We start from the raw sequence: 25,420 nt of genomic DNA, 5'->3' as shown, positions 1-25,420 counted from the left end.
CCCACTGTGAGCCACAGCATAACAGCCACATATTTATATTGAGGATTACTTTCAAAGTGCAGTTACTCAGGGGTTGATTGAGGACCACCTGTTTTGTTGTAGTCTGGCTGACACCAGCTCTCGATGTCCTACTGTAGTCACATGGGTCGCGTCAGCCAGGCTAGTATTGATGGTCTCTGATATCACTCTCGCCAGAGGGGATGGTAAAGGAAAAACAGATTGAGGCACGCTTCTATCATTAACACCCTTTGAGAGGTTTACTCTACTCTAGCGTCCACCCTAAAAGCCTGGTCTGTTTCTAAATACTGGACAGAAAAACTGTGACCAAACAACAAAGAAGCTCATTAATAATGCTGAGGACATCAGAGGGCAGGGCTGTTAATGTGGGAGTCAAACAGGGTCCCTAGCAATGGAATAGACAGTGGCAAAACTAGAGGCACCTCTGAGGGAACTGTACTGTAGAGGCACAGATTGTGGTAATTACATATGTAGCCTGGATCCAAACTGAATTGTAAGAAAGCCTTGTCCAAAACAGAACAGATCATAGGACACCTCCTGGGCAGGACACTAGCCTATCACAGGGGTTCATCACCCAATCCATGTCCTTAATGCCGAGCGCCAAGCAGAGGCATCGGGTTCCATTTTAAGTCTTCGGTATGACTCGAAACTGAATTGCTCCAAAGGGAAAAAATTACATTTGTATTCAAGTATTTTGTGCTCATTTCGTACATCACTTCCTTAATTTGTTTTGATCCGTTGTTCTGGATGAAAAGTAGTTTTTGATTGCTGTATTCTGCTGGTGCATTAACCTAGCTACTATCATCAAACATCTGGCAATAGGTACTGAAACATAAATAATTGCCTTGCCTTCATTTATCTTGCATTGTAGTATCAAGAGAATACACAACTATATACTGTGTTAATATCATATACTGTCCTTAAAATTGCACACTAAATTCACAAACTAGAGCATGTTGCTCAACTTCTTGAACAAGGGTGACACCTAGTGACATATTTCTGCATGAAGTTGGAGCCAAAAGAAATTCAAAGGCCATGATAAACTACACTTGCAAAACAGAAATGTTTTTATTTTTATTCTTTACAAATGAAAATACACCATAACATCTCCAACCTCACAATTTCTGTTATTTAAATGGACAAATGGTTATCACTAAAAAACATAAAAGGTTATCACAGTGACCGGACCCGATCTAAGGTCAATCTTTTGTATTTACAAATGGACTAGAAATTCGACATCGCAGTAGTATCCATCCAGGGTCGTGTTCATTAGGGTTGTTCATAAAGTACAGATAGTATCTCCCAAGTTCCACTCAGTTTCAGACCGCTTTCTTTAATTGTATACCTACTGAACAGGACCCAGGATTAGAAAGGTTCTCAGGGAGTTCTATCTCCGTGCCTTCCTGCTCTCTAACAGCTGGATAACCAGGCGGGTCTTCAGCGACGGCAGCTTGTTGCTGTAGTTCTGTTGGAGCACAGTGCTCAGTCTACTGCGCAGGCTCTGCAGGCAGGGCAGGGAGCTGCAGTCAGGTACATTCAGCAGAGTGTGGAAGAACTCTGTCCACAGATCACTGTGGGGATTTCTGGAGGAGAGAGACAGACATGGGGAATGGTAATATAGTGTGAATTTTAACTATTTACGGTGGAGTGGAGAGATGTTTTCAAAATCAAAACAAATATATTCAACGAGTTTGAGAGCAAAAAATAAGTTGTGGGTTGTGTAAAAAACAACCTCTCCTACTAAAAAGGGTTACCTTCTAAATACTGCATTTGTCTTCCACACGCCACCCTCCTGTGTCACTTGCATGTATGTTCCAAAAATCATGCAGTACACCGTTCCAGCTATTCCAAAGTAGTCCGTCTAAAACACAAAGAAACTTAATATCCTCAACAGGTATTATCAGACATCCACCATCATTACAGGAGCACGCACACAAACAAGCAATCTTTACCTGGTAGTTCCATGGTCTCCCACTCTGCATCTCTGTACACTGGAAGCCAGAGGTCATACACTTGGTGTTGAAAGCCGTGCCCTCTGGGAACAGAGTCATGTCAATGCTCTGACCCAGGTCAATTAGGGAGAGGCCATGATCCAGATTATCTTGGTCAAAAGACTTGTTCTCCAGGAACCTAAAGAACAACAGGCAAACAATTAAAACAGTTAAGAGGAGACATTGGAAATCCCTGGTAGAGTACTGCATCCACCCACTATTAAATAATTGGAAGGAAAATACTCAAAAATAAAAAAAGATGTTCCTCACTGAAATGACACAGTTGAACATATTGAACATAAGTTTAGCATTTGATACAGGATTCCTATCGGTCTGCTTTACACACTCAGGGACGTCACTACCTCTCTCCCAGCAGGAAGTTGTCTGGTTTGATGTCAGCGTGAACAATGTGGATATGGTGCAGCTGTTCCACCATGTGCAGGATGCAGACAGTGAAGTAGATCACCAGAGGCTGGGGAATCACCTTGCCACTAAGGTTCTTGTACAGGTTTACAGCATTCTAGAGGGGAATAATAAAACATGTTTAACTCCTTTCAGTGCTCTGCTGTGGCCTCTCCTTGGGTGAATCACAATAATATTTCCTTTCTCCTATAGTGTAAACTTGCTCACTACTTCCCACAAATCTAAAAGCATTGGATTGGTACAGAGGGAGAGGGAGTTTCCACTATATTTTTTATACCAGTCCTTTCAAATCAGTGAATGGAAGTGAAACATTACACACTTTGGGAAGAAAGGGATATAATTGGGACGTATCCTTGATCTTTAATTGCTCGATAAAGTCTGGTGGGTGATGAAGAGGGGTTACTACCCACCAATAGGGTGCCACAGGTGTAGAGCTCGCCCAATAGCACGCTACCATTCTGGAAGAGGTGGGCAGAGTGGATGTTATTAAAGAGGTGGCGCACGCTGGGCTGCAGCCGGGCATTCAGCTGAGAGTTGATGTAAAACTCCCACGGATTGGCTGGTTTCTGCACCTATAGATCAAGAAAGACACATTCAAGCATTGAGAATCAATCATCCAATAGTAGCGCATTAATTGTGAGGGCCAGCTCCATATAAACTTGCCATGTTCTCTGGCTTTAGTAATGGCAGAGGCAAAATAATTACTACTAATTATATTGATGGGTCAGGGGAGTCAACCGTTATAAATTAATATAAAGTCAAGATCCATCTTACCTTTAAAATCATCTTCTCTGAGGTGTTGAGGTCAGTTGCCTGGTAGACTGTGGCAAAGGCACCCTGTCCGAGTACACAGTCAACCCGTAAGGAGCCTTCACCTGTGTGATGACCATCAAAGCCATTTTCAGATGTCATTTTTTGGGGGGGTGATTTTTTATGTCACTGCTTGTAAACACACAAAGATAGACGACTTTCTTACCAATCTTGATGGTCATCTTGGGTGCAATGCTGGGGACTTTGCACTGCCAGGTGATGAAGTTAGGCTGTGAGGTGAGTGGCGTGGACAGCTTGGAGAGCAGGGAGGAAATCAGCTCCTCATCCCAGGGGTCGGAGACCAGCTCTACAGCCGCTGCCCCTTGTGCTGCTGGACTCATGGGCACATCCATGTTCACCTTTGAACCTTGGTCTGGGCTTATAAGAATATCCATGCCATACCTCACCTCTGGAGCTGGGCTCATAGGACTATCCATTCTGAACTTTGATGACGACTGGAATGGACTCATTGTTGTTGCTTTCTCTGGACAAGTTGGAACATCAAAGTTGGATTTGAGGGCATAGATCTGGCTCTTTGAAAGGAATGCTTCTGCCACAGGTGCACGCTGTGGGAGAGGAAAAGCTGGCTTTAAGGACTGCTCTGGGCTCACATAGACATCCCAGTCTGGCTTTGAGGCCTTGGAAGGAGGGCATAGGTTAAGTCCTGAGATTATAGACTAGTACTAAAACACTTGAAGTAGGCATTCTAGAGTTAAGTCACTACCACCTCAGCATGGGTCAGGGGGGCAGTCTGGTCTCTGAAGGACAGTGCGGCCGGGGCATGATGCTGCACTTCAGTCATGGAGCAGGTAGCCAGGCTTCGCTGGGCCAGGGCTAGCCCTTCTCCCACGATGGTGCCCTGCTCAGCAAAGCCCTGAGCTCTCATAGAGCACTCCGTGCCAGTCTCAGGTAGCCCATCAGGTGGGCTCTGCTCTATGATAGGGCTGAGGAAGGAGGTCATTATCACCGCCATGGAGGCAACTACATTGGTTTGACCCACACACTCTTGACTACACATCAAAAACATAGACCAACAAACATTCAACATAAACACATACAGTACACTGCAGTTACCGGTAGTCTACAATAGGGGGTTACTGGTAAGTACCTGAGTTTTGTGGGCTGTCGTAGGAAAGGGACTTCTTCCAGACCCCCAAAGCCTCTGGGTTGATCATGTTCTATAGGGATGAGAAAGAAACAAAAAAAAAGGTAAAGTACTTGCTATAGACAGCATTGTTGTTCTGAACTACAGACACGTTTTGCCAGGTGAGGGCATTTGATTTTTGAACAGCCAAATGGCACACTATTCCCTATATAGTGCACTACTTTTGACCAGAGCCCTATGGTACCAGTTGGGATGCATCCTGTATAAGCTCAGACAGAGGACTACCTTGATCCTGCTCAAAGTCCCAGGAGTAAGGAGCTTTGTTTTGGAAGGGCGTGGAGACCAGGTGAGCCGACAGTGAAAAGTCTCTGGTGCTGTTGGGGCAGGCGGCCAGGGAGTTGTAGCGTGCTTCCCACATAGTGCTCTCATCTGGTATCAATTCCGACGGAGATTCCTGATAAAAATAAATAAAAAACAAGCACACACACGAAACGATAAAGGTTTGCATTGTGTACTCAACTTAAAACCTTTCACGAGTCACAAACCCGGATCCGGGATCCCCCCCATCACAAAAGCTGACTAGCATAGCCTAGCCTAAAGTTACAGGGATATCATAAAATAAATTGTTCATGAAATCACAAGTCCAAGACACCAAATGAAAGATACAGATCTTGTGATTCAAGCCATCATCTCTGATTTTTTAAATGTTTTACAGGGAAGACACAATATGTAAATCTATTAGCTAACCACGTTAGCAAAAGACACCACTTTTTTTACCCCACCATATTTTTTTACTGCATCAGTAGCTATCACAAATTCGACCAAATAAAGATATAAATAGCCACTAACCAAGAAACAATTCTCATCAGATGACAGTCTGATAACATAATTATTGTATAGCATAGGTTTTGTTAGAAAAATGTGCATATTTCAGGTATAAATCATAGTTTACAATTGCAGCCCCCATTACAACTATCACTAAAATGACTAGAATAACTACAGAGACCATCGTGTATTAGCTAATTACTCATCATAAAACATTTCTTAAAAATACACAGCGTACAGCAGATGAAAGACACAGATCATGTGAATATAGCCAATATGTCAGATTTTCTAAGTGTTTTACAGTGAAAACACAATATAGCGTTATCTTAGCTTACTACAAGTCAGTCACACAGTAGCATTGATTCAAGCCAAAAATAGCAATAACGTTATAAACCACCAAACGCTATTAATTTTTTCACTAACCTTCTCAGAATTCTTCAGATGACAGTCCTGTAACATCATATTACACAATGCATATAGTTTGTTCGAAAATGTGCATATTTAGCCGCACAATTCGTGGTTACACAACGTGTTTAGTGGGCAAAAAATCAAGCAATCTGTCCGGCGCCATTTTGGAAAGGCACCTAATCTTATCAAAAACTATTCATAAACTTGACTAAAAAAATACAGGTTGGACAGCAATTGAAAGAGAAATTAGTTCTTAATGCAATCGCTGAATTACATTTTTAAAATTAACCTTACTGCGCAATACTGGGTACAATACAGGGTGCGATAGCGCAACGCTACATGGAAAATAATGGCGTCTAATACATTTTTCTTTTTCAACAGAACAACGTTTTATCAGCATAAAAAGTACCTACTATTAGCTGAACTCCCATCAGAATCTTGTGAAAGGTGTCCGTTGGCCAAAAGAATCGTTGCTGGGTTGGAGAATGTTTCCCTCGACGTTGTAATTAGCAGTACAGAATGGCATTCGAGAGAGAGACACCCACGTTTCTACAGCGCCATGGAAATAAATACCTGAAAATCGCAATATACTGACCTAAACTGGTATAATTCGGTTCAAAATAACAAGATTATGATGTCTTTAAACGCCTATAGCGAATAAAAACAGAGCCGGATACTTCTAGGAGCTAAAACCAGACGTTCTAAAAAGACATGCCAAGACCCTCTTTGCGTCAGCGCGAAGTCCCAAAAGGTCGGACACCTCGTTCCAATCAATTTAAAAACTTTGGGAACTACGTAGAGACGTCATTTCAACTCTCCCTATTCGCTAACAGCCAGGGGAAGGCGTATGCAGTGCATCTCAACCAATAGAAGACAGGCAAAGTTAAAGACAGGTCTCAAAGCAGATGATAAAATTTCCCATTCTCACACAGACATAGGAAAAGTGCTCTAAGTCGAGTTCTGTTTCACTTACAGACATAATTCCAACGGTTTTAGAAACTAGAGAGTGTTTTCTATCCAATAGTAAGAATAATATGCATATTGTACGAGCAAGAATTGAGTAGGAGGCCGTTTACATTGGATACACATTTGTGCTATGTCGAAATAGCACCCACCTAGTGGCAATAACCCAACCATCAACAACATTGAGTACTTGTTGAATCAACATGGGTATGTCACCATGTAATTGTGCACTTACATTTTGTTTCTCTGGTTTAGATACAGGGATTTCGGCTAGGGCCCTTGGTGGCTTTGCATTGTCCACCATAGCAGCACTAAATGGAACAGGAGAAGAACAATAATGCATTGTTAATAAATGTCCTTTGAGAATTAAAGAGACGGCAAAGAGAAAGGGATGCAGGGGAATAAATGCAATGCTTCACCTGCATTTCTCCTTTATGTCATTCTCATCTTGAAAGATGGCGAAAGGGACTGCACTGCGGGGCTTGCTGAATGAAGCGGCGCCTCCATTACATAATACAACAAAAACATTTATAGAAAGATCATTTAATCACTGTATGTAAAATCAAAAAGGGCGACCCGCCATTATGTGTCGCTTTTATTGTCTGTTGGCTTTAACCTCTTATTTTTTTATTTTTTTTTACTGTAAAATGTGATGCGATTTTTTACATGCACTTCTGAGGGAACTGTACTGTAGAGGCACAGATTGTGGTAATTACATATGTAGCCTGGATCCAAACTGAATTGTAAGAAAGCCTTGTCCAAACCAGAACAGATCATAGGACACCTCCTGGGCAGGACACTAGCCTATCACAGGGGTTCATCACCCAATCCATGTCCTTAATGCCGAGCGCCAAGCAGAGGCATCGGGTTCCATTTTAAGTCTTTGGTATGACTCGAAACTGAATTGCTCCAAAGGGAAAAAAATGACATTTGGATCCAGTCAAGTATTTTGTGCTCATTTCGTACATCACTTCCTTAATTTGTTTTGATCCGTTGTTCTGGATGAAAAGTAGTTTTTGATTGCTGTATTCTGCTGGTGCATTAACCTAGCTACTATCATCAAACATCTGGCAATAGGTACTGAAACATAAATAATTGCCTTGCCTTCATTTATGTTGCATTGTAGTATCAAGGGAATACACAACTATATACTGTGTTAATATCATATACTGTCCTTAAAATTGCACACTAAATTCACAAACTAGAGCATGTTGCTCAACTTCTTGAACAAGGGTGACACCTAGTGACATATTTCTGCATGAAGTTGGAGCCAAAAGAAATTCAAAGGCCATGATAAACTACACTTACAAAACAGAACTGTTTTTATTTTTATTCTTTACAAATGAAAATACACCATAACATCTCCAACCTCACAATTTCTGTTATTTAAATGGACAAATGGTTATCACTAAAAAACATAAAAGGTTATCACAGTGACCGGACCCGATCTAAGGTCAATCTTTTGTATTTACAAATGGACTAGAAATTCAACATCGCAGTAGTATCCATCCAGGGTCGTGTTCATTAGGGTTGTTCATAAAGTACAGATAGTATCTCCCAAGTTCCACTCAGTTTCAGACCGCTTTCTTTAATTGTATACCTACTGAACAGGACCCAGGAGTAGAAATGTTCTCAGGGAGTTCTATCTCCGTGCCTTCCTGCTCTCTAACAGCTGGATAACCAGGCGGGTCTTCAGCGACGGCAGCTTGTTGCTGTAGTTCTGTTGGAGCACAGTGCTCAGTCTACTGCGCAGGCTCTGCAGGCAGGGCAGGGAGCTGCAGTCCGGTACATTCAGCAGAGTGTGGAAGAACTCTGTCCACAGATCACTGTGGGGATTTCTGGAGGAGAGAGACAGACATGGGGAAAGGTAATATAGTGTGAATTTTAACTATTTACGGTGGAGTGGAGAGATGTTTTCAAAATCAAAACAAATATATTCAACGAGTTTGAGAGCAAAAAATAAGTTGTGGGTTGTGTAAAAAACAACCTCTCCTACTAAAAGGGTTACCTTCTAAATACTGCATTTGTCTTCCACACGCCACCCTCCTGTGTCACTTGCATGTATGTTCCAAAAATCATGCAGTACACCGTTCCAGCTATTCCAAAGTAGTCCGTCTAAAACACAAAGAAACTTAATATCCTCAACAGGTATTATCAGACATCCACCATCATTACAGGAGCACGCACACAAACAAGCAATCTTTACCTGGTAGTTCCATGGTCTCCCACTCTGCATCTCTGTACACTGGAAGCCAGAGGTCATACACTTGGTGTTGAAAGCCGTGCCCTCTGGGAACAGAGTCATGTCAATGCTCTGACCCAGGTCAATTAGGGAGAGGCCATGATCCAGATTATCTTGGTCAAAAGACTTGTTCTCCAGGAACCTAAAGAACAACAGGCAAACAATTAAAACAGTTAAGAGGAGACATTGGAAATCCCTGGTAGAGTACTGCATCCACCCACTATTAAATAATTGGAAGGAAAATACTCAAAAATAAAAAAAGATGTTCCTCACTGAAATGACACAGTTGAACATATTGAACATAAGTTTAGCATTTGATACAGGATTCCTATCGGTCTGCTTTACACACTCAGGGACGTCACTACCTCTCTCCCAGCAGGAAGTTGTCTGGTTTGATGTCAGCGTGAACAATGTGGATATGGTGCAGCTGTTCCACCATGTGCAGGATGCAGACAGTGAAGTAGATCACCAGAGGCTGGGGAATCACCTTGCCACTAAGGTTCTTGTACAGGTTTACAGCATTCTAGAGGGGAATAATAAAACATGTTTAACTCCTTTCAGTGCTCTGCTGTGGCCTCTCCTTGGTTGAATCACAATAATATTTCCTTTCTCCTATAGTGTAAACTTGCTCACTACTTCCCACAAATCTAAAAGCATTGGATTGGTACAGAGGGAGAGGGAGTTTCCACTATATTTTTTATACCAGTCCTTTCAAATCAGTGAATGGAAGTGAAACATTACACACTTTGGGAAGAAAGGGATATAATTGGGACGTATCCTTGATCTTTAATTGCTCGATAAAGTCTGGTGGGTGATGAAGAGGGGTTACTACCCACCAATAGGGTGCCACAGTTGTAGAGCTCGCCCAATAGCACGCTACCATTCTGGAAGAGGTGGGCAGAGTGGATGTTATTAAAGAGGTGGCGCACGCTGGGCTGCAGCCGGGCATTCAGCTGAGAGTTGATGTAAAACTCCCACGGATTGGCTGGTTTCTGCACCTATAGATCAAGAAAGACACATTCAAGCATTGAGAATCAATCATCCAATAGTAGCGCATTAATTGTGAGGGCCAGCTCCATATAAACTTGCCATGTTCTCTGCCTTTAGTAATGGCAGAGGCAAAATAATTACTACTAATTTTATTGATGGGTCAGGGGAGTCAACCGTTATAAATTAATATAAAGTCAAGATCCATCTTACCTTTAAAATCATCTTCTCTGAGGTGTTGAGGTCAGTTGCCTGGTAGACTGTGGCAAAGGCACCCTGTCCGAGTACACAGTCAACCCGTAAGGAGCCTTCACCTGTGTGATGACCATCAAAGCCATTTTCAGATGTCATTTTTTTGGGGGGGTGATTTTTTATGTCACTGCTTGTAAACACACAAAGATAGACGACTTTCTTACCAATCTTGATGGTCATCTTGGGTGCAATGCTGGGGACTTTGCACTGCCAGGTGATGAAGTTAGGCTGTGAGGTGAGTGGCGTGGACAGCTTGGAGAGCAGGGAGGAAATCAGCTCCTCATCCCAGGGGTCGGATACCAGCTCTACAGCCGCTGCCCCTTGTGCTGCTGGACTCATGGGCACATCCATGTTCACCTTTGAACCTTGGTCTGGGCTCATAAGAATATCCATGCCATACCTCACCTCTGGAGCTGGGCTCATAGGACTATCCATTCTGAACTTTGATGACGACTGGAATGGACTCATGGTCACATCCGAGCCAAATTTAGGTGGATCTGGACTCATGGGGATGTCCATGGTCCCCAGAGGGATGCCGACTGTTCTCTGACCCTGATGGGCACTCATGAAGGCATCCAAGTCAGGTTCAACCACAACCTCTGGGCTTTTGACCACTAACCAGTCTGACTTGGGTGCACACTCCGGACTCATGGGGATATCGAAGGCAGGCGTTGTTGCTTTCTCTGGACAAGTTGGAACATCAAAGTTGGATTTGAGGGCATAGATCTGGCTCTTTGAAAGGAATGCTTCTGCCACAGGTGCACGCTGTGGGAGAGGAAAAGCTGGCTTTGAGGACTGCTCTGGGCTCACATAGACATCCCAGTCTGGCTTTGAGGCCTTGGAAGGAGGGCATAGGTTAAGTCCTGAGATTATAGACTAGTACTAAAACACTTGAAGTAGGCATTCTAGAGTTAAGTCACTACCACCTCAGCATTGGTCAGGGGGGCAGTCTGGTCTCTGAAGGACAGTGCGGCCGGGGCATGATGCTGCACTTCAGTCATGGAGCAGGTAGCCAGGCTTCGCTGGGCCAGGGCTAGCCCTTCTCCCACGATGGTGCCCTGCTCAGCAAAGCCCTGAGCTCTCATAGAGCACTCCGTGCCAGTCTCAGGTAGCCCATCAGGTGGGCTCTGCTCTATGATAGGGCTGAGGAAGGAGGTCATTATCACCGCCATGGAGGCAACTACATTGGTTTGACCCACACACTCTTGACTACACATCAAAAACATAGACCAACAAACATTCAACATAAACACATACAGTACACTGCAGTTACCGGTAGTCTACAATAGGGGGTTACTGGTAAGTACCTGAGTTTTGTGGGCTGTCGTAGGAAAGGGACTTCTTCCAGACCCCCAAAGCCTCTGGGTTGATCATGTTCTAGAGGGATGAGAAAGAAACAAAAAAAAAGGTAAAGTACTTGCTATAGACAGCATTGTTGTTCTGAACTACAGACACGTTTTGCCAGGTGAGGGCATTTGATTTTTGAACAGCCAAATGGCACCCTATTCCCTATATAGTGCACTACTTTTGACCAGAGCTCTATGGCACACTATTCCCTATATAGTGCACTACTTTTGACCAGAGCCCTATGGTACCAGTTGGGATGCATCCTGTATAAGCTCAGACAGAGGACTACCTTGATCCTGCTCAAAGTCCCAGGAGTAAGGAGCTTTGTTTTGGAAGGGCGTGGAGACCAGGTGAGCCGACAGTGAAAAGTCTCTGGTGCTGTTGGGGCAGGCGGCCAGGGAGTTGTAGCGTGCTTCCCACATAGTGCTCTCATCTGGTATCAATTCCGACGGAGATTCCTGATAAAAATAAATAAAAAACAAGCACACACACGAAACGATAAAGGTTTGCATTGTGTACTCAACTTAAAATAACCCAACCATCAACAACATTGAGTACTTGTTGAATCAACATGGGTATGTCACCATGTAATTGTGCACTTACATTTTGTTTCTCTGGTTTAGATACAGGGATTTCGGCTAGGGCCCTTGGTGGCTTTGCATTGTCCACCATAGCAGCACTAAATGGAACAGGAGAAGAACAATAATGTATTGTTAATAAATGTCATTTGAGAATTAAAGAGACGGCAAAGAGAAAGGGATGCAGGGGAATAAATGCAATGCTTCACCTGCATTTCTCCTTTATGTCATTCTCATCTTGAAAGATGGCGAAAGGGACTGCACTGCGGGGCTTGCTGAATGAAGCTGCGCCTCCATTACATAATACAACAAAAACATTTATAGAAAGATCATTTAATCACTGTATGTAAAATCAAAAAGGGCGACCCGCCATTATGTGTCGCTTTTATTGTCTGTTGGCTTTAACCTCGTATTTTATTTATTTAATTTTTTTACTGTAAAATGTGATGCAATTTTTTACATGCACTTTTGATTTGACCTACAGTCTGAAACAAAGGTTTTGAGAAGTTCCAATCAGATGGGAATTGAATTACCCATTCTCTGGTAGCCAGCATCAAAGCTCTTCTCCGCCTGATGTGGATGCATTGGCATGCTGCGGAACTGGTCCTCCTGCAGGAGGGTTGGAGCCTGGAACATGTCCATGATAGCATCTGGAGGTGAGGGTAAAGAGGAATGAGATACTAAGGACTCCATTGGTTGTACCGTCTTTCCCATACACAGGTATGGTAATAGAATATATCCACCAAAAAAAGGGACTGGGTGTAGTAGATAGCACCACAGTGGTTTTTCTGCATTTTAGACATCTAAATCACCAATATGTAAACACAACATGGTTTATGACTGAGTCATCAATAAAAGTATGCATTTATCACCAAGTGCCTCCCGTGTGTTGACTGTGGGGGATGGGAGCACCCTGGACGGAGTGGCTTGCACCAGTCCCAGAGAAGTGTTAGGAGTGATATGGGACACGTTTCCAGTCCCTCCCTGTGACACTGCCAGAGAGAATAGGAGGTGAGTGAGGGACGGTGTGATTAAATAATCTTTTAATTCCCATACGGATTCCAATGAAGGGGATAACGGGCCCAGGTTACGATCCTTTACTCACCATCTAATTTCACCTCCGACTCAGGAGCTTCACTGACAGACACCTCACTGGAAAAAAACAAATTAGAGATTAGCTTGGAGATGAGCGGGAAATTAATTAAAAACAGATTAATTAGCTTAATCTCTGAGGCGTTTCACTCTGACTAAGCAGTGGCATAAGAGATGTAATTAAGTCTGGTTGGGAACAATTACACATCTGAAAAACCAGAACCAATCTGGAGACATGACTCATTATCACTTACTGATGATCACTGCCATTGTGCTGCTGGAAAATGCTGCTGAGGTGAGAGTGACCACCCTGATTTGGAACTCCACCAAGCTGCACGTCAGATCTGTAGGCTGCTGGCTTCTGTGGGGCCGACCCAAATGGCTTAGGGTTTTGTTCTGGTTGGGGCTGAACTAGAGAAGCTTGTAGAGAATATGCCTGGGAAGCGACTGCAAATGGTTTTGGAGCTTTTGTACATTCACCCAAGTGACCCATTGTTGCTTCTGGCATGTGGAGGGAGCGTCTAAGGGAGGTGTTTACCTCCTCCAACTGTCCAGATGGGGAAACGGATCTCTGTGAGCGCAGTGTGTCTGTAATGGGAGCCCTGAGATGGTCGCACTGAAGGTGTGTCTCAGATTCCCTAACCATGCCTTGTCTGGGGTCCTGTCCACTGTTCAGTCTAAAGCCTGGAGTGAGTTTGATGCCGAGGTTGCTCGAGAGTATAGGTTGCCTTAAGGAATGTTGGAGGAACTCAGGATTCAGATCTGTTGCAGGTGTGCAGAGTGCCTGAAACAGAAGTGACCTACCAATGTAAAAAAAAAAAGTGTACTAGGGAAACTATAACAGAAACGACTAAAGATAAAAAGGCAATGTGTTTTCTCTCACCTGCTGCACTGGTAGAGCACTGGCGGTGCTTCCCTGGCCTGTAGACCTCACACAGAGATTACTCTCCAGCTCCTCCAACAGCCGGTTCATCCTCATTACCTCCTCCTCCTGCTCTCTAACCAACCTCTGACGTTCCTCTGGTTACAGAACACAAAGAAAACGTTGGTCAAAACCCACAATTAGCCCTGTGGTAGTGCGTTATGCAACCAGTTGTTAATGCATTTGATTTAGATGAAGGGTGTCTGTAAAGGATATCATGTGGCCTGTTCATATCGATGTCCTTGACTACACTAAAATCCAGCCATGCATTTCTTCTCTTTAGAGGAGTGTGATGGAACAGCGCTGGGTTAAGAAGTCATATGAACCTACCAAACTCTCTCCGTTTCTTCTCTTGCTTGCGTCTCACAAAGTATCGTCTGGCTCTGACCTCCTCAAAGCATAGTTCAGACCCATCGCAGACGAGGTCTTCCGTACGGTACATCGACACTGTCTGCAGGCTCACAACCGGGCCTTGATTGGGTTTATTTACCACCACATTTTCAGACCGGGAGATTCTGTGGTAGAGTAATTTCATTAGAGGGAATATAATGTAACGTTCCGAAAATAAGGGACAAGAAGAAGTATTGGTATTCTGTCTAGTGACTTACATGCGAACAGTTCTGTCTGTAGAGAGTTGGTACAGACGTTCAGGGTCCTGTGGCAAAAAAAAAAATCTCATATTGGTCACTTTTTATGAACAACACATGAGAAACGTCCATTAACCAATGTATACCAAGTTTGAAGCTACAAAAACTGTTAGTAACTCACTGTGGGCTGGGCACTCTGTGGGCTGGGCACTCTGTGGGTTTGCAGCCGATTTACCAAGTTGGAATTCTGAAGAGGATTCCGTACAGCTTCTGTTTTCATAAACACAGGTTAGATAGTGGATACATTAGTTTCCTTTGATAATTTCCACAGCCAAAGATCGGGTCCAGAAGGAAGAAATGCACACAAAACAGTCTCACCTGAAGCCCCTGCCCCACTTCCAGAAGTCCTGGTTTGGAACATTCTGTGAATACATTAAAATGTATCAACAATAGAAACTTCAACATGGAAAGGTAAACACAATACTTCAAGTTACCTGTATTGCTGAAGGACAGTGTCAGTTGGCTTAGCTTGGTTTTCCATGGCTCTCTGGTACACGGCATCAGCCTGTTGAAGCAGGCCCTGCTGCTCAAACTGTTGAGCCCACGCCACATAGAGGACTGCATCTCTGGTGCCAATGCCCTTACTGTATATGTGGCTGTATAGTTTGATGGGCTCATTGTAATAACTTGCACATTTAATGCAGTAGTTTACGTATCGAATGTCATTGGTATAACGCTCTTCTTGGAGAAATCTTTGTACTAGACGATCTAGCACAAGAGACATCGCTTTGGAGTCTTCAGCAGGTAATCTCTTCTCTAGATATTTTATAAACCTGAAATAATGTAAATGTATGGTAAAGAGTTACACACCAACACATTCAAGCTGGCCAAAAAAACATAGATGACTAATCACAATCACTTGCTTGATCAGTACTTCGATTTCGTATTTTTTTTACAGAGTTATGTTGCTCTTCATTGTCTACTTTTCGTTGGTGGCCCCCTCTGAAGGGCGACAGGTAGCCTAGTGGTTAGAGCGTCGGGACAGTAAAGGTTGCTGGATCGAATCCCCGAGCTGAAAAGTTAAAAATCTGTTGTTCTGCCCCTGAACACTGTTCTCCGGCAGGCCGTCATTGTAAGTAAAAAGTTGTTCTTAACTGACTTGTCTAATTAAATAAAGGTTACACACATTATGCAATGCATCGACAAGTTACCTGTCCCATGGATCGAGTGGGTCGTCTCCAGTATAGTTGATTAAACTTTGCTCAAAACTCCTGTAGAACCAAAACATTTGTTTAAAACCCTGGTATCAAATAAACATCTATAACTATCAAATGTAATATTATTCACACATTTTTGGGAGAAATCATTAGTTAGTTAGGTAGTTATCTTATTTGCAATAATTAGCGTTAGTTGGTTGGGGAAAATCAACAGTTAACGCGTAAAGTTAGCTAGCTCGTTAACTAAATTCGGAACTTACTGTAAATGTGAACCAACATCCATGGTGTACTGAACAACCAATTTTATAACAATACAAATACGAGCAATTTACAAGCAAGTTAAATTAATGAATTAACAAAATATCGCTCCGCTAGATTCACAGCTAGCTAGTTAGCTTAGCTGGTACATTTCAAATTGCGCGCTTAGCTGGTACGTCATCAGTAAGCACGGCGACAAATCCGAATGGAGCAAATCAGCGCCCTTGGAGCGAGAAAAACGCGATTTCAATGGCACTTTCGCCAATGTTTGAATCGGCTGTTTTGAATCGTGTGATAATATGAATATAAGTACTTCACGAAACGCTTACAGGATCTCTTTTATCTGCAAAGTCCAACTTGTTAACTCAGTTAGTGTGCTGGCGAAGTTCACTGGAAGTAAGACTATTAGCAATACATCTGCAGTTATAACCTAGCGACAGTAGTAGTTGCGGAATTGTTAAGTTAGATTACTTGTTGTTATTACTGCATTGTCGGAACTAGAAGCACAAGCATTTCGCTACACTCGCATTAACATCTGCTAACCATGTGTATGTGACTAATAAATTTGATTTGATTTGATTTGATAACCTAGCGACAGATAGCTATTGACATTAGTTGTCCGTCCAATCGTCACTTTTAAAAATGATATGTGAAATAATATTAAGCCAAAGTAGAGCACCACGTGTTAGCGAAGTTTGCTTGCTTTCCAAGCACCTTTTGCAACCCAGAAACATTAGGTAGAAGGAAAAACTAACGGCTGTATGAATTAACTGCTGCTACTGACGAATCTGACTTCTGAAATTCGACAACACTCGTATCTGACTACTGAAATACAATTTACATTACATTAGCTAGCTATGCTATATTTGAACATGCACAATAAATGTACATGTTAACAGGCTATTCTTGTCTTAATGTCTTTCAGGGGACTGCAGACATGGAAAAAAATGCAACTCCTGTAAGTCAATTTAACTGCTGCTAGTTTTGTGAAATAGTGTGGCATAACATTAAAGTCTGTATGCAAAAACAAGACAACCTGTAAGAATATACTGTATTTTAACAGCTGCTAGTTTTGTTGAAGATTGTATTAAAAAAGAGCGACTGCTCCTAAAAGCAACTTTAAGTTTTGATAACGGCCTATGTGTGGCATCGATATGAGTCAAACATTTATTTTTGTGTAAATATAATAATTTGTGGTCAATGGGCATTCCTACTACCCAGTGCCTTTTGGTAAAAATGTATATTTGTTTTATTTTCTTAGTATTCTATCACAAAAAGGACACGTTTGACTTTAAGAAAAACATTGGTCAAGCACATGAATCCTAATATTTATAGGCAGATTGTTCAAACATGGACCTTGAGGTATTTCCTCCCTATTAGAGACAATACTATCTGCAAATGTCTAAGACCTCAAATTTAGCTAACTCTTATCATATACAGTTATGTTTATGTTATGTTTATTTAAGTCAATATAAAACAATGATTATTGAGTGAAATATGTTATTTTCAGAACCAGTGCTTTATTTGCACCCTATTTTTCCAAACAAGAATAACAATTGAATTTTGACAACATTATTTTTAGTCGAACCCTTCTATCTCTACACGTTAGCACAAAAATATGCATGACATTTGATGGTGTTAAATTATGATTTTAAAATACTGACCTAACTGCGTTGAATGAAGCATAAGAGGGTGGAAAGCAATACCACTGTGGAAATAACACTACTAATGAATACAAGATTTAAACAATTAAAGGTATTCTAACTTTGGCATAATTTTGAAATGGTTGAAAAATACCTGTAATAAGAATGAATATTGTACATTAGTTTACTTAACTTTCAATTTATTTATTTTTTTATATTTTTTACCTGTCTTTTTAAAAACATTGTCAACCTTCAGTTTGTAAAATATGAAAATAGAGTATTTATATATTGTTGCTAGCTAATATTATTACTAATTGCATTTATATATGCATTACAATTACGTACAGTGCATTCCCGGAAAGTGTTCAGACCCCTTCCTTTTCCCCCCGTTATTCTAAAATGGATTTTAAAAAATGAATAAAACTCAATCTACACACAATACCCCATAATGACAAAGCAAGAACAGGTTTTTTGCAAATGTATTAATAATTTTAAAAACTAACTTGTTTACATAAGTATTCAGACCCTTTGCTATGAGACTCGAAATTGAGCTCAGGTGCATCCTGTTTCCATTGATCATCCTTGATGTTTCTACATGATTTGGAAAGGCACACATCTGTATAATGTCCCACAGTTGACAGTGCATGTCAGAGTAAAAACAAGCCATGAGGTTGGAAGAATTGTCTGTGGAGCTCGAAGACAGGATTGTGTCGAGGCACAGATCTGGGGAAGGGTACCAAAACATTTCTGCAGCATTGAAGGTCCCCAAGAACACAGTGGCCTCCATCAATCTTAAATGGAAGCGGTTTGAAACCGCCGAGACTCTTCCTCGAGCTGGCTGCCCGGCCAAACTGAGCAATCGGGGGAGAATGGCCTTGGTCAGGGAGGTGACCAAGAACCTTATGGTCACTCTGACAGAGCTCCAGAGTTCCTCTGGAGATATGGGAGAACCTTCCAGAAGGACAAGCTTCTCTGTAGCACTCCACCAATCAGGCCTTTATGGTAGAGTGGCCAGGCGGAAGCCACTCGTCAGTAAAAGGCACATGACAGCCCGCTTGGAGTTTGCCAAAAGGTACCTAAAGGACTATCAGACCATAAGAAACAAGATTCTTTGGTCTGATGAAACCAAGATTGAACTCTTTGGCATGAATGCCAAGCGTCATGTCTGGAGGAAACCTGGCATCATCCCTGCGGTGAAGCATTGTGGTGGCAGCAACATGCTGTGGGGAAGCTTTTCAGCGGCAGGGACTGGGAGACTAGTCAGGATCAAGGGAAAGATGAACGGAGCAAAGTACAGAGAGATACTTGATGACAACCTGCTTCAGAGCGCTCAGGAGCTAGCTGTGCAGCGACACTCCCCATCCGACCTGACAGAGCTTGAGATGATCTGCAGAGAAGAATGGGAAAACTCTCCAAATACAGGTGCCAAGCTTGTAGCATCATACCCAAGAAGACTCAAGGCTGTAATTTCTGCCAAAGGTACTTCAACAAAGTACAATACTGTGCAGCTGTATTCATCGACCTGGCCAAGGCTTTCGACTCAGTCAATCAACACATTCTTATCGGAAGACTCAACAGCCTTGGTTTCTCAAATGACTGCCTCGCCTGGTTCACCAACAGACAGAGTTCAGTGTGTCAAATCGGAGGGCCTGTTGTCCGGACCTCTGGCAGTCTCTCTATGGGGGTACCACAGGGTTCAATTCTCGGGCCGACTCTCTTCTCTGTATACATCAATGATGTCTCTTGCCGCTGGTGATTCTCTGATCCACCTCTACGCAGACGACACCATTCTGTATACTTCTGGCCCTTCTTTGAACACTGTGTTACCTAACCTCCAGACGAGCTTCAATGCCATACAACTCTCCTTCCGTGGCCTCCAACTGTTCTTAAATGCAAGTAAAACTAAATGCATGTTCTTCAACCGATCGCTACCAGCATCTGCCCGCCCGTCCAGCATCACTACTCTGGACAGTTCTGAATTAGAATATGTGGACATCTACAAATACCTAGGTGTCTGGCTAGACTGTAAACTCTCCTTCCAGACTCACATTAAGCATCTTCAATCCAAAATTAAATCTAGAATCGGCTCCCTATTTCGCAACAAAGCATCCTTCACTCATGCTGCCAAACATACCCTCGTAAAACTGACTATCCTACCGATCCTTGACTTCAGCAATGTCATTTACAAATTAGCCTCCAACACTCTACTCAGCAAATTGGATGCAGTCTATCACAGTGCCATCTGTTTTGTCACCAAAGCCCCATATACTACCCACCACTGCGACCTGTATGCTCTCGTTGGCTGGTCCTCGCTACATATTCGTTGCCAAACCCACTGGCTCCAGTTCATTTAAAAGTCTTTGCTAGGTATAGCTCCGCCTTATCTCAGCTCACTGGTCACCATAGCAGCACCCACCCATAGCACGTGCTCCAGCAGGTATATTTCACTGGTCATCCCCAAAGCCAATTCCTCCTTTGGCTGCCTTTCCTTCCAGTTCTCTGCTGCCAATGACTGGAATTAAATGCAAAAATCACTGAAGCTGGAGACTCGTATCTCCCTCACTAACTTTAATCACCAGCTGTCAGAGCAGCTCACAGATCACTGCACCTGTACATAGCCCATCTGTAAATAGCCAATCCAAGCTACCTCATCCCCATAATGTTATTCATTTATTTATTTTGCTCCTTTGCACCCCAGTATCTCTACTTGCACATTCATCTTCTGCACATCTATCACTCCAGTGTTTAATTGCTATATTGTAATTATTTCGCCACTACGGCCTATTTATTGCCTACCTCCCTTATCCTACCACATTTGCACACACTGTATATAGACTTTTTCTATTGTATTATTGACTATGTTTGTTTATTCCATGTGTAATTCTGTGTTGTTGTTTGTGTAGCACTGCTTTGCTTTATCTTGGCCAGGTCGCAGTTGTAAATGAGAACTTGTTCTCAACTAGCCTACCTGGTTGAATAAAGGTGAAATAAAATAAAAAATAAAAACTGAGTAAGGGTTGGATTACTTATGTAAATGTGATATAATTCAGAGTGTTTTAATTTTTTACAAAAAAATAAAACCTGTTTTTGCTTTGTCATTATGGGGTATTGTGTGTAGATGAGGATTTGTTTTATTTTATGCATTATAGAATTAGGCTGGAATGTAACCAAATGTAGAAAAAGTCACTGGGTCTGAATACTTAACAATTGCACTATACATTTGAACATGAACGCACAAGAAAGTTAATGTTAATATTTTTACTGTACCGTCTTTCAGGGAACTGCAGACCAGAATGCAATGAAAAAGTACATCTTGTAGCTAACTGTAAGTATCTGCTAGTTTTGTGCAAACTCGTTGCAAGATTGTATTAAGGATGAACCTATCCCAAACCTGATTCCTGTAAGATTGACAACCCTGTCGGATCTGACTTCTGAAATACAATTTGCAGATTTCTGATACCACAGTTGAACATGCACCAGGGTTTAATGTGAAACTGTTCATCTTACCGTTTGTCAGATATGCAGACCAGAAATGGAATCCTCCACACCAGAACATGGCTTCCTGTAACGCCTGTAAGATTCTGTTGTCTACTCCTAGTTTTTTTGCAAAGATTGTATTAAGGATGAACCTATCCCGAACCTGATTCCTGTAAGATTGACAACCCTGTCGGATCTGACTCCTGAAATACAATTAGCATAATTGATCATGATACATTTGAACATCCAGGCACAAACTTCATGTTAATATTTTGACTGTACTGTCTTTCAGGGAACTGCAGACCAGAATGCAATGAAAAAGTACATCTTGTAGCTAACTGTAAGTATCTGCTAGTTTTGTGCAAACTCGTTGCAAGATTGTATTAAGGATGAACCTATCCCGAACCTGATTCCTGTAAGATTGACAACCCTGTCGGATCTGACTTCTGAAATACAATTTACAGATTTCTGATGCCACAGTTGAACATGCACCAGGGTTTAATGTGAAACTGTTTATCTTACCGTTTGTCAGATATGCAGACCAGAAATGGAATCCTCTTCACCAGAACATGGCTTCCTGTAACGCCTGTAAGATTCTGTTGTCTACTCCTAGTTTTTTTGCAAAGATTGTATTAAGGATGAACCTATCCCGAACCTGATTCCTGTAAGATTGACAACCCTGTCGGATCTGACTTCTGAAATACAATTAGCATAATTGATCATGATACATTTGAACATGCATGCACAAACTTCATGTTAATATTTTGACTACTGTCTTTCAGGGAACTGCAGACCAGTATGCAATGAAAAAGTACATCTTGTAGCTAACTGTAAGTATCTGCTAGTTTTGTGCAAACTCGTTGCAAGATTGTATTAAGGATGAACCTATCCCAAACCTGATTCCTGTAAGATTGACAACCCTGTCGGATCTGACTTCTGAAATACAATTAGAAGATTTCTGATACCACAGTTGAACATGCACCAGGGTTTAATGTGAAACTGTTCATCTTACCGTTTGTCAGATATGCAGACCAGAAATGGAATCCTCCACACCAGAACATGGCTTCCTGTAACGCCTGTAAGAATCTGTTGTCTACTCCTAGTTTTTTGCAAAGATTGTATTAAGGATGAACCTATCCCGAACCTGATTCCTGTAAGATTGACAACGCTGTCGGATCTGACTTCTGAAATACAATTAGCATAATTGATCATGATACATTTGAACATCCAGGCACAATAAAGTTAATGGTAATATTTTTTTTCCCTATTGTCTTTCAGGTAACTTCAGACCAGACATGGATGGGAAAAATACAGACTGTAGCTAACAACTGTAAGTATCTGCTAGTTTTGTGCAAACTCGTTGCAATATTGTATTAAGGATGAACCTATCCCGAACCTGATTCCTGTAAGATTGACAACCCTGTCGGATCTGACTTCTGAAATACAATTAGCATAATTGATCATGATACATTTGAACATGCATGCACAAACTTCATGTTAATATTTTGACTGTACTGTCTTTCAGGGAACTGCAGACCAGAATGCAATGAAAAAGTACATCTTGTAGCTAACTGTAAGTATCTGCTAGTTTTGTGCAAACTCGTTGCAAGATTGTATTAAGGATGAACCTATCCCAAACCTGATTCCTGTAAGATTGACAACCCTGTCGGATCTGACTTCTGAAATACAATTTGCAGATTTCTGATGCCACAGTTGAACATGCACCAGGGTTTAATGTGAAACTGTTCATCTTACCGTTTGTCAGATATGCAGACCAGAAATGGAATCCTCCACACCAGAACATGGCTTCCTGTAACGCCTGTAAGAATCTGTTGTCTACTCCTAGTTTTTTTTGCAAAGATTGTATTAAGGATGAACCTATCCCGAACCTGATTCCTGTAAGATTGACAACCCTGTCGGATCTGACTTCTGAATTACAATTAGCATAATTGATCATGATACATTTGAACATCCAGGCACAATAAATTTAATGGTAATATTTTTTTACCCTATTGTCTTTCAGGTAACTTCAGACCAGACATGGATGGGAAAAATACAGACTGTAGCTAACAACTGTAAGTATCTGCTAGTTTTGTGCAAACTCGTTGCAAGATTGTATTAAGGATGAACCTATCCCGAACCTGATTCCTGTAAGATTGACAACCCTGTCGGATCTGACTTCTGAAATACAATTTGCAGATTTCTGATGCCACAGTTGAACATGCACCAGGGTTTAATGTGAAACTGTTCATCTTACCGTTTGTCAGATATGCAGACCAGAAATGGAATCCTCCACACCAGAACCTGGCTTCCTGTAACGCCTGTAAGATTCTGTTGTCTACTCGATAGTTTTTTTTGCAAAGATTGTATTAAGGATGAACCTATCCCGAACCTGATTCCTGTAAGATTGACAACCCTGTCGGATCTGACTTCTGAAATACAATTAGCATAATTGATCATGATCCATTTGAACATCCAGGCACAATAAAGTTAATGGTAATATTTTTTTACCCTATTGTCTTTCAGGTAACTTCAGACCAGACATGTATGGGAAAAATACAGACTGTAGCTATCAACTGTAAGTATCTGCTAGTTTTGGCAAACTCGTTGCAAGATTGTATTAAGGATGAACCTATCCCGAACATGATTCCTGTAAGATTGACAACCCTGTCGGATCTGACTTCTGAAATACAATTAGCATAATTGATCATGATACATTTGAACATGCATGCACAAACTTCATGTTAATATTTTGACTGTACTGTCTTTCAGGGAACTGCAGACCAGAATGCAATGAAAAAGTACATCTTGTAGCTAACTGTAAGTATCTGCTAGTTTTGTGCAAACTCGTTGCAAGATTGTATTAAGGATGAACCTATCCCAAACCTGATTCCTGTAAGATTGACAACCCTGTCGGATCTGACTTCTGAAATACAATTAGAAAATTTCTGATACCACAGTTGAACATGCACCAGGGTTTAATGTGAAACTGTTCATCTTACCGTTTGTCAGATATGCAGACCAGAAATGGAATCCTCCACACCAGAACATGGCTTCCTGTAACGCCTGTAAGAATCTGTTGTCTACTCCTAGTTTTTTGCAAAGATTGTATTAAGGATGAACCTATCCCGAACCTGATTCCTGTAAGATTGACAACCCTGTCGGATCTGACTTCTGAAATACAATTTACAGATTTCTGATGCCACAGTTGAACATGCACCAGGGTTTAATGTGAAACTGTTTATCTTACCGTTTGTCAGATATGCAGACCAGAAATGGAATCCTCTTCACCAGAACATGGCTTCCTGTAACGCCTGTAAGATTCTGTTGTCTACTCCTAGTTTTTTTGCAAAGATTGTATTAAGGATGAACCTATCCCGAACCTGATTCCTGTAAGATTGACAACCCTGTCGGATCTGACTTCTGAAATGCAATTAGCATAATTGATCATGATACATTTGAACATGCATGCACAAACTTCATGTTAATATTTTGACTGTACTGTCTTTCAGGGAACTGCAGACCAGAATGCAATGAAAAAGTACATCTTGTAGCTAACTGTAAGTATCTGCTAGTTTTGTGCAAACTCGTTGCAAGATTGTATTAAGGATGAACCTATCCCAAACCTGATTCCTGTAAGATTGACAACCCTGTCGGATCTGACTTCTGAAATACAATTAGAAGATTTCTGATACCACAGTTGAACATGCACCAGGGTTTAATGTGAAACTGTTCATCTTACCGTTTGTCAGATATGCAGACCAGAAATGGAATCCTCCACACCAGAACATGGCTTCCTGTAACGCCTGTAAGAATCTGTTGTCTACTCCTAGTTTTTTGCAAAGATTGTATTAAGGATGAACCTATCCCGAACCTGATTCCTGTAAGATTGACAACCCTGTCGGATCTGACTTCTGAAATACAATTAGCATAATTGATCATGATCCATTTGAACATCCAGGCACAATAAAGTTAATGGTAATATTTTTTTACCCTATTGTCTTTCAGGTAACTTCAGACCAGACATGTATGGGAAAAATACAGACTGTAGCTATCAACTGTAAGTATCTGCTAGTTTTGGCAAACTCGTTGCAAGATTGTATTAAGGATGAACCTATCCCGAACATGATTCCTGTAAGATTGACAACCCTGTCGGATCTGACTTCTGAAATACAATTAGCATAATTGATCATGATACATTTGAACATGCATGCACAAACTTCATGTTAATATTTTGACTGTACTGTCTTTCAGGGAACTGCAGACCAGAATGCA

The 25,420-nt window shown here is 41.7% G+C and overlaps 2 protein-coding genes, 1 long non-coding RNA gene and 18 other non-coding genes across 24 annotated transcripts; 19 read left to right on the top strand and 2 right to left on the bottom strand.

Annotated features, from left to right (window-relative positions):
• Positions 1-1,067: 1,067 nt before the first annotated feature.
• LOC139556170 (mitotic checkpoint serine/threonine-protein kinase BUB1-like) lies at positions 1,068-6,323 on the bottom strand. Its single transcript, XM_071369759.1, has 11 exons — positions 5,994-6,323; positions 4,633-4,801; positions 4,351-4,420; positions 3,970-4,186; positions 3,409-3,880; positions 3,207-3,307; positions 2,843-3,004; positions 2,372-2,529; positions 1,971-2,148; positions 1,773-1,879; positions 1,068-1,601 (listed from the first exon to the last, which is right to left on the bottom strand). Exons 1-11 carry the CDS (start codon positions 6,009-6,011, stop codon positions 1,406-1,408), a joined length of 1,848 nt encoding a protein of 615 aa, XP_071225860.1. The 5' UTR covers positions 6,012-6,323; the 3' UTR covers positions 1,068-1,405.
• A 1,528-nt stretch (positions 6,324-7,851) lies between these two features.
• On the bottom strand, positions 7,852-16,185 carry LOC139556168 (mitotic checkpoint serine/threonine-protein kinase BUB1-like). Of its 4 annotated transcripts, none has more exons than XM_071369755.1 (24): positions 16,028-16,185; positions 15,762-15,821; positions 15,045-15,383; positions 14,929-14,972; positions 14,732-14,820; positions 14,572-14,618; positions 14,294-14,478; positions 13,925-14,061; positions 13,296-13,825; positions 13,055-13,101; positions 12,822-12,941; positions 12,483-12,599; positions 12,159-12,240; positions 11,975-12,050; positions 11,661-11,829; positions 11,332-11,401; positions 10,951-11,167; positions 10,189-10,861; positions 9,986-10,086; positions 9,622-9,783; positions 9,151-9,308; positions 8,750-8,927; positions 8,552-8,658; positions 7,852-8,381 (listed from the first exon to the last, which is right to left on the bottom strand). In XM_071369755.1, exons 1-24 carry the CDS (start codon positions 16,048-16,050, stop codon positions 8,186-8,188), a joined length of 3,927 nt encoding a protein of 1,308 aa, XP_071225856.1. In that variant the 5' UTR covers positions 16,051-16,185; the 3' UTR covers positions 7,852-8,185. The 4 variants fall into 4 exon arrangements, with proteins under 4 accessions (XP_071225856.1, XP_071225857.1, XP_071225858.1 ...); XM_071369756.1 differs by having other exon boundaries at positions 12,159-12,234; XM_071369757.1 differs by lacking the exon at positions 12,822-12,941.
• Positions 16,186-16,270: 85 nt separating this feature from the next.
• Positions 16,271-21,051, top strand: LOC139556171 (uncharacterized). The gene is made up of 3 exons (XR_011671079.1): positions 16,271-16,421; positions 16,951-16,983; positions 20,946-21,051. It is a non-coding gene; the product is annotated as an uncharacterized lncRNA (long non-coding RNA).
• Positions 21,035-21,106, top strand: LOC139556747 (small nucleolar RNA SNORD50). The gene has a single exon (XR_011671224.1). It is a non-coding gene; the product is annotated as a small nucleolar RNA SNORD50 (small nucleolar RNA).
• A 177-nt stretch (positions 21,107-21,283) lies between these two features.
• Positions 21,284-21,355, top strand: LOC139556752 (small nucleolar RNA SNORD50). The gene has a single exon (XR_011671229.1). It is a non-coding gene; the product is annotated as a small nucleolar RNA SNORD50 (small nucleolar RNA).
• Positions 21,356-21,526: 171 nt separating this feature from the next.
• On the top strand, positions 21,527-21,598 carry LOC139556713 (small nucleolar RNA SNORD50). The gene has a single exon (XR_011671192.1). It is a non-coding gene; the product is annotated as a small nucleolar RNA SNORD50 (small nucleolar RNA).
• A 177-nt stretch (positions 21,599-21,775) lies between these two features.
• Positions 21,776-21,847, top strand: LOC139556712 (small nucleolar RNA SNORD50). The gene has a single exon (XR_011671191.1). It is a non-coding gene; the product is annotated as a small nucleolar RNA SNORD50 (small nucleolar RNA).
• Positions 21,848-22,016: 169 nt separating this feature from the next.
• LOC139556746 (small nucleolar RNA SNORD50) lies at positions 22,017-22,088 on the top strand. Its single transcript, XR_011671223.1, has one exon. It is a non-coding gene; the product is annotated as a small nucleolar RNA SNORD50 (small nucleolar RNA).
• A 176-nt stretch (positions 22,089-22,264) lies between these two features.
• On the top strand, positions 22,265-22,336 carry LOC139556714 (small nucleolar RNA SNORD50). The gene has a single exon (XR_011671193.1). It is a non-coding gene; the product is annotated as a small nucleolar RNA SNORD50 (small nucleolar RNA).
• Positions 22,337-22,516: 180 nt separating this feature from the next.
• LOC139556711 (small nucleolar RNA SNORD50) lies at positions 22,517-22,588 on the top strand. Its single transcript, XR_011671190.1, has one exon. It is a non-coding gene; the product is annotated as a small nucleolar RNA SNORD50 (small nucleolar RNA).
• A 171-nt stretch (positions 22,589-22,759) lies between these two features.
• LOC139556745 (small nucleolar RNA SNORD50) lies at positions 22,760-22,831 on the top strand. Its single transcript, XR_011671222.1, has one exon. It is a non-coding gene; the product is annotated as a small nucleolar RNA SNORD50 (small nucleolar RNA).
• A 178-nt stretch (positions 22,832-23,009) lies between these two features.
• LOC139556779 (small nucleolar RNA SNORD50) lies at positions 23,010-23,081 on the top strand. The gene has a single exon (XR_011671255.1). It is a non-coding gene; the product is annotated as a small nucleolar RNA SNORD50 (small nucleolar RNA).
• Positions 23,082-23,261: 180 nt separating this feature from the next.
• LOC139556710 (small nucleolar RNA SNORD50) lies at positions 23,262-23,333 on the top strand. The gene has a single exon (XR_011671189.1). It is a non-coding gene; the product is annotated as a small nucleolar RNA SNORD50 (small nucleolar RNA).
• Positions 23,334-23,512: 179 nt separating this feature from the next.
• Positions 23,513-23,584, top strand: LOC139556709 (small nucleolar RNA SNORD50). Its single transcript, XR_011671188.1, has one exon. It is a non-coding gene; the product is annotated as a small nucleolar RNA SNORD50 (small nucleolar RNA).
• Positions 23,585-23,763: 179 nt separating this feature from the next.
• Positions 23,764-23,835, top strand: LOC139556769 (small nucleolar RNA SNORD50). The gene has a single exon (XR_011671245.1). It is a non-coding gene; the product is annotated as a small nucleolar RNA SNORD50 (small nucleolar RNA).
• Positions 23,836-24,006: 171 nt separating this feature from the next.
• Positions 24,007-24,078, top strand: LOC139556744 (small nucleolar RNA SNORD50). Its single transcript, XR_011671221.1, has one exon. It is a non-coding gene; the product is annotated as a small nucleolar RNA SNORD50 (small nucleolar RNA).
• A 176-nt stretch (positions 24,079-24,254) lies between these two features.
• LOC139556708 (small nucleolar RNA SNORD50) lies at positions 24,255-24,326 on the top strand. Its single transcript, XR_011671187.1, has one exon. It is a non-coding gene; the product is annotated as a small nucleolar RNA SNORD50 (small nucleolar RNA).
• A 177-nt stretch (positions 24,327-24,503) lies between these two features.
• LOC139556707 (small nucleolar RNA SNORD50) lies at positions 24,504-24,575 on the top strand. The gene has a single exon (XR_011671186.1). It is a non-coding gene; the product is annotated as a small nucleolar RNA SNORD50 (small nucleolar RNA).
• A 171-nt stretch (positions 24,576-24,746) lies between these two features.
• LOC139556743 (small nucleolar RNA SNORD50) lies at positions 24,747-24,818 on the top strand. The gene has a single exon (XR_011671220.1). It is a non-coding gene; the product is annotated as a small nucleolar RNA SNORD50 (small nucleolar RNA).
• A 176-nt stretch (positions 24,819-24,994) lies between these two features.
• Positions 24,995-25,066, top strand: LOC139556706 (small nucleolar RNA SNORD50). The gene has a single exon (XR_011671185.1). It is a non-coding gene; the product is annotated as a small nucleolar RNA SNORD50 (small nucleolar RNA).
• Positions 25,067-25,245: 179 nt separating this feature from the next.
• Positions 25,246-25,317, top strand: LOC139556768 (small nucleolar RNA SNORD50). The gene has a single exon (XR_011671244.1). It is a non-coding gene; the product is annotated as a small nucleolar RNA SNORD50 (small nucleolar RNA).
• The last annotated feature ends 103 nt before the right edge of the window (positions 25,318-25,420 follow it).

Source organism: Salvelinus alpinus, chromosome 27 (genome assembly GCF_045679555.1).
Source record: "Salvelinus alpinus chromosome 27, SLU_Salpinus.1, whole genome shotgun sequence".
In the NCBI taxonomy this organism is placed as follows: Eukaryota; Metazoa; Chordata; class Actinopteri; order Salmoniformes; family Salmonidae; genus Salvelinus; species Salvelinus alpinus.
The sequence above is the reverse complement of the archived record's forward strand: the minus strand, read 5'-3'. Positions and strand labels throughout refer to the sequence as shown.

Coding starts and splice junctions, on each gene's coding strand:
- LOC139556168 (XM_071369755.1), bottom strand. CDS start 16,050: ATGGATGTTGGTTCACATTTACA. Junction 13,102..13,295: donor CACAATGGCAGTGATCATCA/GTAAGTGATAAT, acceptor GTTTTTTTCCAG/TGAGGTGTCTGTCAGTGAAG. Junction 8,928..9,150: donor AACTTCCTGCTGGGAGAGAG/GTAGTGACGTCC, acceptor GTTGTTCTTTAG/GTTCCTGGAGAACAAGTCTT.
- LOC139556170 (XM_071369759.1), bottom strand. Junction 4,187..4,350: donor CGACAGCCCACAAAACTCAG/GTACTTACCAGT, acceptor CTCCTTCCTCAG/CCCTATCATAGAGCAGAGCC. Junction 2,149..2,371: donor AACTTCCTGCTGGGAGAGAG/GTAGTGACGTCC, acceptor GTTGTTCTTTAG/GTTCCTGGAGAACAAGTCTT.